This window comes from Priapulus caudatus, unplaced genomic scaffold (genome assembly GCF_000485595.1).
Source record: "Priapulus caudatus unplaced genomic scaffold, Priapulus_caudatus-5.0.1 Scaffold784, whole genome shotgun sequence".
NCBI classification, from domain to species: domain Eukaryota; kingdom Metazoa; phylum Priapulida; class Priapulimorpha; order Priapulimorphida; family Priapulidae; genus Priapulus; species Priapulus caudatus.
The window spans coordinates 45,910-55,173 of NW_014577845.1; the positions used below are offsets into that span (position 1 = coordinate 45,910).

At 42.1% G+C, this 9,264-nt stretch overlaps 1 protein-coding gene across 1 annotated transcript in view; it reads left to right on the forward strand.

The window, feature by feature from the left end:
- Positions 1 to 330: 330 nt before the first annotated feature.
- Positions 331 to 9,264, forward strand: part of LOC106813505 (mediator of RNA polymerase II transcription subunit 16-like) — a gene marked incomplete at both ends in the record, with an annotated part of 18,454 nt that continues 9,520 nt past the window's right edge. The window contains 11 exon segments of the mRNA XM_014817651.1: positions 331 to 427; positions 707 to 799; positions 1,341 to 1,481; positions 1,737 to 1,842; positions 2,530 to 2,616; positions 2,946 to 3,026; positions 5,347 to 5,522; positions 5,938 to 6,083; positions 6,683 to 6,876; positions 7,877 to 7,984; positions 8,541 to 8,652. Of these exon segments, the coding sequence (XP_014673137.1) occupies positions 422 to 427; positions 707 to 799; positions 1,341 to 1,481; positions 1,737 to 1,842; positions 2,530 to 2,616; positions 2,946 to 3,026; positions 5,347 to 5,522; positions 5,938 to 6,083; positions 6,683 to 6,876; positions 7,877 to 7,984; positions 8,541 to 8,652 (1,250 nt within the window).

Sequence of the window (9,264 nt, forward strand, 5' to 3'; positions counted from 1 at the left end):
TTATACGTAATTATTATTCTGTTAATATATGAACATTTAAAACTGTTAGTTAATCACAAAAGTGCTGTTATGTTTATACCTAACTACTATTTAACTATTTACTATTTGTTGTTAACATAAATTACTATCATTGTTGCAAACATAATTACTTGAATAATCTAACTGAAACTAATACTGAAATATAAGTTATTGCGCTTCTCATTTTGACGAATTAATTGACAAGAAACGTCCTCGGCCTGTAGCCTGTGGGCGAAAAGTTGATTCGGCAATCAAGTCATGTCGGAAGATTCACGGGATGTTATTTGTTTGAATGTTTTGAAGAATATTCAGTTGTGAGGAAGAGGCGAATGCTCTTGAGTGGGATGTTGGTGGCAGCAGACTACTCGTTGCTGATTCAGCGGGGAGATGCCAGTTCTGGGGAATGAAGGTAAATGCAAGACCAAGGTGACATCCAGAGTTTTGTGCAAACCCTTTGTCGATAACACTATCAAAATGAAGGTGTTAAGTACTTGAAACCAAAAAGTGTTTGCAGGGTGTTTTCACTCACTGGCCAGAATAAAACAGGACAGGATACCCTTACAGATGTGCTGATACAGTGATAGTCAGATGTTGTTCCTGTTTTTCCTGTTTCCGGATTTTGTTCAGTGTTTGTTTCCTGTAGCACATGTGATTTATGTGTCCTTACATGAATGTCTTTGTGTCATAGGATCATATAATTAATGATTGGCACATGATTGGCTCTGTCGACCTTCACAACGAACATGTGATAGCACTCGAGTGGCTGCACAAAGGATCAAAGGTAGCGTTGTCTTGGTTATTGTTATAATTAGAATATATAATATATATAATTAAAAGATTGTTAATTATAATTACTAATATATTAGAAGATTGTTTACCCACGTGTTTGAGAGTTATGACAGTCGTATGTCTAAATTTTCATAACATTGGCATGATGCTTTACTTAAATTTTTGACACTGTATGACATTTATGCTTTACAAAAGATGCCTTACAAAAGGACTGACAATGTAGCTTTCTTATTTCTCACAGGATGGCTTGGTTTAGGTTGATGTTGTAATGTGGCATTGAGGAATATTTATTCATTAGTGCACTGAAGTTTTGAGCTAATCACCTAATTTTCGGTCATGATGAATACATAACACGGTTGTGACAACATTTGGATGCTATAATATATTGTGATGATTATTTACAGCTTATTTTGTCACACTATAATATATTGTGATGATTATTTACAGCTTATTTTGTCACACTATAATATATTGTGATGATTATTTACAGCTGATTTTGTCACACGATAATATATTGTGATGATTATTTACAGCTGATTTTGTCACACGATAAGGACACGGTGAGGTATTCGGACAAGTTCCAGAGAGTCCCTGTTCATGACTTTCGCCCATCCGTCGTACATTTTGGGGGCCGCCCCATGGATGGCTGGATCGCAGTCACTGCTACTGGCTTGGTAAAAATAATGCCGATATCACAGTATTCACAGATAACGACTTTTCTGAATAAGATTAGTGAGTGAGAAGTGTTACTGTAGTGTGCAAACAGTAGGCCTAGTATCTGACCCAGAATCTTAAAAGTGACCAAGTAAAAGCTAGAATCAGCAGAGAGACAGGCATGGTAAATGAACGGATACACTGAGTCACTGAGTGTCTATTTGCAAATGTAATGTAATATGTATGAGAGCAAAAATTTTGTTGAATTTTGCAAGGTGTGTGTTACGCTCATATCTCCAAACAAAGAAGTCAAGACACTTTATGAAAGTTTGTCTGCTGTGAGATCGAAAATGATTCTTGCAGATGTCGCATACTGTAATAGTAAGTATATGATTAAGAATCTAACATGAACTATTAACACAAGTCCACTAAGTCCAACAATAGAGTCACTATCTGGGGCTATTTTTTAGAAACATTGTTAATAGTTAGGACTGTCATAAAATTTCATATCTTTTACATGACACTTCACCTGGATGTCATGACATTTTGGACAAATGATTACGTGATAATGTATGCTGTTTCTGATGATAGGCCCTTGACTTGAACCCTGTTGTCTTTGGGTTTGGTGAAGGAACAGGGAAACGTGACACCATCTCATGTTGGTCTAATTGTCAGCACTTGCTTGCAAAGCTGATTAACTGAAATGTGCAATCAGATGATTTTTGGTTTTGTTTTTTTATTATTTTTGTGTGTTATTTTGTGGTGATTTGTTTGTTGTTTGCAAACGCAGTGGTGCCATCTACTGGTTAATAAAGTATATACTAAGGCCAGGGCCAGTAGCTGCACAGTGTAGATGGTATCGGTTATCTTGTCAGATATATTCTCGTTACTTTGCATCACTTGCATATCATACTCTCTCACATCCTATTTGGCATAGATAGTTATAGGCTTGATGGGTCTTAGTACTCGAGTCAAATTCAAGATTTTCATTATGAGTCATGAATTTCAGACCTATTGCAGGCATGAGAGCATCGTGTCACTGTTTTGATGTTTGTTTTCCTGTGGCAGATGGAGATTTGATGGTGGTGACTAGTGATGGACTCATATCTTCAGCCGTACGTTGCTTCAAAGTCTCAATCAAGGCTCAACATGGGGGTAAGCATATACTTTAGGATACTCAGTGAATAGTTTAATATCATCGTGAGGTCATTGCCGTAGCTATGGGGTGAATGTAAGCCCTGTTATTTGCCGTTAAGGGCTGAGGGTTGCTTGCAGATGTAGTTGTTATATCTTTGTTTCAGCTTTTAACAGTAGTGCCAAATGTTATTCGATAATGAACCTGCTTGATTCATTATCAAGACAATAGATATATACTTATTATATAATTGATGTGAACGTTTATTTTACATTTTTTATGCGGATGAATTTGCCTCATGCAACAGAGTCAAGCAGGTCTGTGTCAAACCCTCGTTTGTATATTGTAGGTGCCGATTTCACTGTCACTTGTCAGCCAATGGCAAGCTTCTTTATGAAGACCTACACGACCAATCACCAGTCCTGTCAATGTAAGTAACCATGGTAACATAATGAAACGTGTTTACTTCAATATATTAAAAGAGTTAAAGCTTCTGTCTTGTACGTTACAAGTCAGAAGTCGTAGGGGCACTTGTGTCGGACGACGTGGTAGTGCGACTCAGAAGTCGTAGGGACACTTGTCTCGGACGACGTGGTAGCAGTACTCAGAAGTCGTAGGGGCACTTGTGTCGGATGACGTGGTATCGCGACTCAGAAGTCGTAGGGACACTTGTGTCGGACGACGTGGTAGCGCGACTCAGAAGTCGTAGGGGCACTTGTGTCGGACGAAACGTGGTAGCGATACTCAGAAGTCGTAGGGACACTTGTGTCGGACGACGTGTAACGCGACTCAGAAGTCGTAGGGGCACTTGTGTCGGACGACGTGGTAGCGCGACTCAGAAGTCGTAGGGGCACTTGTGTCGGACGACGTGGTAGCGCGACTCAGAAGTCGTAGGGACACTTGTGTCGGATGACGTGGTGGCGTGACTGGTCATCGTAGTCGAAGTAGTTGATCTGCAGCCGCTGCGCGAGCCTGCGGCCCAGCTTACGCAGCTTGCTGACGTTCATTGTTGCCGACGTGAGGGTCTGCTGCTCGCAGTTGAAGCCATCGAAGACGATGTTGAGGAAGAGTTCGCCGTTGGCGCTCTTCTGTCCTTTGAGGCGGATGTAGACGTTGTGGATGTGGCCGCGGTAGATCAGCTTCTCCCGGCTGTGGAACTCATACTCGCCTCCCTCCGGGTTGAGGACAAACCTGCGGGAGTGCATGTACATGAGTGCATGTGCGGGTGAAGGGAAGTGGGTTACTGTGTGGGTAAATGCAGTGAGGGAATGTATGGGTTAAGGCGTTGGTAGACGAATTGGATCAATGTGCGGGTGATTGGTTTTTTCAATAATAATGTAAATATATACAGGTATGGTTATAGTATCAGAGAACAATCAGTATGATGGAGCTTACCTCCGCCAGCCATTGTAGCAGTAAGCAGAATAGGAAGCAAAGAAAATCGGAGCCAGGAGAAAGGGGAAGTACTGGTCCAGCTGTGACGTTGCGTACGTAGACACGCAGGCTATGATGCTGACGAATATGCACACCAGGGAGAGCCACATGCGCGCTGAGCGTGACTCGAGCACAAATATGCCGTGTGAGATCTCATGAAATGGATAGATCGGATTCTCATCCATCTTCCTGGCAAATGTTTGCTCCGGCTTTTCGAGAAAGTTGAAGTCCCAAGCCCCGAAGATACCGACAATCATTGTCTCTTGTTATCAGAACTTCTCCTGACACTGTAATTGGAACAGAGTAGTACCTAATGAACAGTAGTTAATAAGTGTCAAAGCTATATTTTTACACATGCAGGAACACACATTGCATCAAGAGAAGATAATATCAGGAGTTAGAGATTAATATACAACAAGATAGCAGTATAACAAGATGGGAACATCTGTTATTGCCTTATTGCTAATAATATCTATTACCTAAGAATACCTGGTCACTGATTAAAGTAAAACTGAAAAGGTTTGAGAAAATAATAATAATAACACTGGGTTATAAGAATACTTGGTCACTGAATAAAGTCAAACTGAAAAGGTTTGAGAAAATAATAATATATATGAAACACTTATTGGTGAGTGTTTAAAACTATTGGACTTACCATAGGATTGTGTTGTGCTTGGCAGGAACATTTAACAAGTGACACCAAAAACGTGATTGAACTGGCTGTGCATGTTTTGTCATGATGAATGATGAAAAACAATGGATAATTGTTTGTTTTCTATTGTTTTTATCCAAAAGAATTGATTGTTTCTGATTTGTGACATACATGAGATGCATACTAGAACTTGAATATTTTATAATATTCCCATTTTTAGCATCTTCTACGAAAAGAAATTTAACAGTTATTTTAAATAATATTGTATATTGCCACAAATAATTGACAGTGTGGGATGTAATGAGTTAAAAATATTAAAAGATAATCCTATCTGGTTCTAATAATAAACGATCTCTCTTTCTCTCTCTCTCTCTCTCTCTCTCTCTCTCTCTCTCTCTTTTTTTCTTTTTCTTTCTCTTTCTCTTTCTCTTTCTCTCTCTCTCTTTCTGGCTCTCTCTCTGGCTTTCTTGGTCTCTCCTCTTCCCTCCCTCCTTCTCTCTCACCCGCCCACCCTCTCACTACCTCCTCCCTCCTTCCATGTCTTCCTCCACCTTTCTCTGTCCCTCCCTCTCCTCCCCTCTCTCTTTCTGTCTCTCTCATTGTCTCAATCTCTACCTCTATCTCACTGTCACAGTTAATCAATGTTTGCATCACTCCATTATAGATGGGAAAATTTCTCACCTGCGATTTGCGTGGAAGGAGGGCACGAACGCACTGCTAACCTGCGCAGCCGGCAACAGTGGCAGCTGTGTGGAATTCTGGGAGATGAAGGAGCAGGCCAGCCCTGTTCACAAAGTGTTTCAAAGTGCAGGAGGTGGATCGGGGGAATACAAGTCGCTGGTAACCTTCTCTTGCCCGACTCTTTTTCTCTTTTTTTTCTCTTTTTCTCTTTTTCTCTTTTTCTCTTGACGATTTGTTAGTCTCACTCGCGAGCGAATGTTTTCGATGAAATTTTGAGAGCATCACAGCCATGGTTGTTACTAACAATGTTAGAGATTGTTGTCGCATGTTTATTTGTGATTGCTATTTTAAAGATTTGACCTCCCTCTGCTAGTTACGAATGTGGATGCAGAGGATTGATTTCTATGTGACACTATTCCTAGTGAAATCGTACACTATCAAGATTTGAATGCTGGTGCTATAGCTACAAACAAGTGCTATCATGCACGATATTATGCATTATCATGCACAGGTGCTATTATGCACAGCATAATCGTAATCACATGACAGCTTACGAATTATTTGCGTTGCGCAGAAATGGAAGTATGTCGACACGATTCTGCACACGTCCGAGGTGTCGGCTGTGACGTCTTCACGTCTCTCACCTTCAGATGGCGCTCTCATCCCGCACTATAGCGGCATCGTCGCGTACAAGGACAGCAGCATCAAGCTGCTCTACAGGTACATATACGTAGACAACACATGTTCGTACAATACACGATCGACGAATATCGTTCTCGTGCAGGTGACGTGTAGCTCTAGCTAATCAGCGTTGCAGCAGTGCATTCTAAAAATGCTGCTTGGCAACAGAGTGCTGAAAAGTCGGATTGGTTTAGAAAATTTCTTGATCGCGAATGCTTGCGTGTTGATCAATATATAAAGAAGAGCGCTTGCTCTCTTACATTTTACAAATGTTTAGTGATATCAGATAAACGAAAGTGTGCCTCTCTGACTTTGCTCTCCGTTAAGACAAGAAAAAGAAGTCCATAACATAACAAATTCCAAAGTAAAATATATTTGTGTCGCGTAAATGTTAAAAAAGAAAGAAAAAAGAACTGTGTGAACAAAAAGAAGCCAGTAACATAAAAGAAACTCTAAAGTAAACTTGACTAGTGTCCCGTAAATGTTTTTTTCACTGCGTCACACGTTCTGTTCCGTGAATGTTTAAAAAAAAAAGCTATTCGCGGTGACACACTCACTGCAGGAGAGAAAAAAACTACTTTTTGAATGAAAAGAACTAGTGTCCCGTAAATGCTTTTACAAATTTTGCCACACTGCAGGAGCAGCGTGACGCAGGTTGCCGCGGTAACGATGGAGAACATAGTGCGGCTCGCGAGCGACTCCGGCCTCAGCCAGTCGACTATGGCCGGAGAGCTGACCTGCATGCGCCAGTCTACGACCGGTTACATCATGGTTGGCGTAGATATCTACAGTCAGATGTTCGTCTATAGACTGTCGACGAGTCGAGACACGTGTGGGTACATTGTTACCGCTGTTGCTGTTGTTATCGTTGTTGTTATTGTTGTTATTATTATTATTATTATTACAGTAAAACTCGCATAAGTTGTCATCGTCTAACTCGTCAATTCGCATAAGTTGTCATGGCAGTCAAAGTCCCGATTTTCTCTCATAGTAAATCCATTGGAATAGCCCCGCCGAAGTCGTCATTTATAAGCCATCATTATGTACAAGTCGTCGCCCTCAGACAGGTCCCATGTAATACAAACAACGGTAATTTCCCATCTGTAAGTCGTCATCAGAAATGCCGATGGCGCAGTGTACGGTCTAGGGGATGCACGAACTGGCTGTCGCATATCTGCGCCAACGTGTAATCAACAGCGGGTGTTACAGATAGCCAGCGTGTGCCGCGCCTGCCGCTAGTGCGTACGATGTACGTGTGTTATGGCCAGCAGCGGTGTCGATTGATGTAGGGACCCGATTGTTTCATGTCTGCTATGTATGTTGCACGAACTGACGTCGTGTGTGGAGCATGTTTATGACTGCATAGGGGTGACGGGCGCCTGGGAGGGGAGCCCTACATATAAGTCGACAAAATGACGACTTATGTGTATGTCGTCATTTTCGTAAGTCGGCACAAATATGCTGGTCCCAATAGTGTCGACGTATGCGAGTTTTACTGTATTATTATTATTATTTCCAACGTGGATCACGGCATTAGCCAGTGGCTTCTGGGTTAGCCATGTGCCAACTTGGGATATAGGGATTCAATCCAGAATTTTATGTTACTATTATTATTATTATTATTATTGTCAGCGGTATTAGTATCGTCACATGTTGAGTCTTTAGTGAAACATGGAACAGGTTGTGGACATTACTGATGCGAACGACCCAATGTAAATTCCCACAGTATGCCAGGAACAAGGTCCAAGCTTGATACACAAAACACATGCCACTCACTTTTCTTGCAGTGGATGGCCCAGTTTTTACCTTGACGGAACCGACGTTTGTTTCAGATTTCCAAACCGGTACTTTGCTGGCCACAAATCACATTGTGAATCTACTCGAGTACTGCATGCTGAATGGTTACGACTGGTTTGATGTGCTGCTGTGTGTTAGACCAGGTATGTAACTGTGCGTTACTCTACATCATTCTTCACCATGCTTTATCAGTCGGTATCGTTCTATGTTAGCCTATATTTACCTCCACCCAACGGAGTTGGAGGAGGTTATGTTTTCGCTCTCGTGTGTTTGTGTGTTCGTGTGTTAGTGTGTTCGTGTGTCGCGCGATCGATATTAGCGCGTCAGCCAGCCAGCGAGCCAGCCAGCGCAGCGAGCCAGTGAGCGCGTACATGTGAGCGAGCAGCAGCAACCAGCGGCTGCTACGAGCGAGCGAGCAGCAAGCCAGCAAGCCAGCGTGTACATGTCAGTACGCTGGCGTATATCGTGGCTTATTCATTACATGTGTTCGTCAGTCGTATGGCGTATGGCGTATGTCGCTGGCGGAGGTATGCACTCTCTGTGAGTGCACTCTGTCTAGTACCGTATGTTACTACCTGTGCATGTCTCTTTATAACTGTGTGGGTGATTGTTGTATGTTTCAGGGTGCACAAACAACGTGTGTGATTGATGTGTGTTTCAGTGTATACTGACACCGTGGATGATTGGCTTACGTTTCAGGGTACATCGACAGCGTGTGTGATTGGCTGACTGATAGTTTCATGAAGCAGCCTGCCTCCATACAGCAGGTCTACTATAATAAGTACCTGACGATAAAGGCATCTCTCTACAGGTAACATCAGGAGTTAATAATGACAAATAATTTTTGTCATTATTATTTGTATTATTGTTACCTCCGCGCAACGGAGGTCATGTAATCGGTCTCGTGTGTGTGTGTTCGTGTGTGTGTGTAGCGTTGGCGCGATCGATTCAGCAGCAGCTCGCCTTAGGGCGTTCAGTCAGCAGCAGCCAGCAGCGAGCCAGCTGTTATACACATACATGGTACATGCTCGCGGAGGTATGCACTCTCCGTGAGTGCCCTCTGTCTAGTTATTATTGTTATTATCATTTATTATTTGTCATTATTAACTCCTGGTAACATATATACTTCCCATGACTTTGGGTTAACCGTCACAGAAAAACAACGCATCAAGCAGTAGGGTAAAACCTGTATAATTAGTGTGTAATTAGTGTGTAATTAGTGTATAATTAGTGTATAATTAGTGTGTATCCACAATCGCAGGCCCAAGAGTGCAAACGTTTGTATGGTTGCTAAACGCACTCATGAGAGCAGCCACAGCCACACGGACATGCACGCGCGCGCACACACACACACACACACACACACACACACACACACACACACACACACACACACACACATACGCACTCACATGCACACACA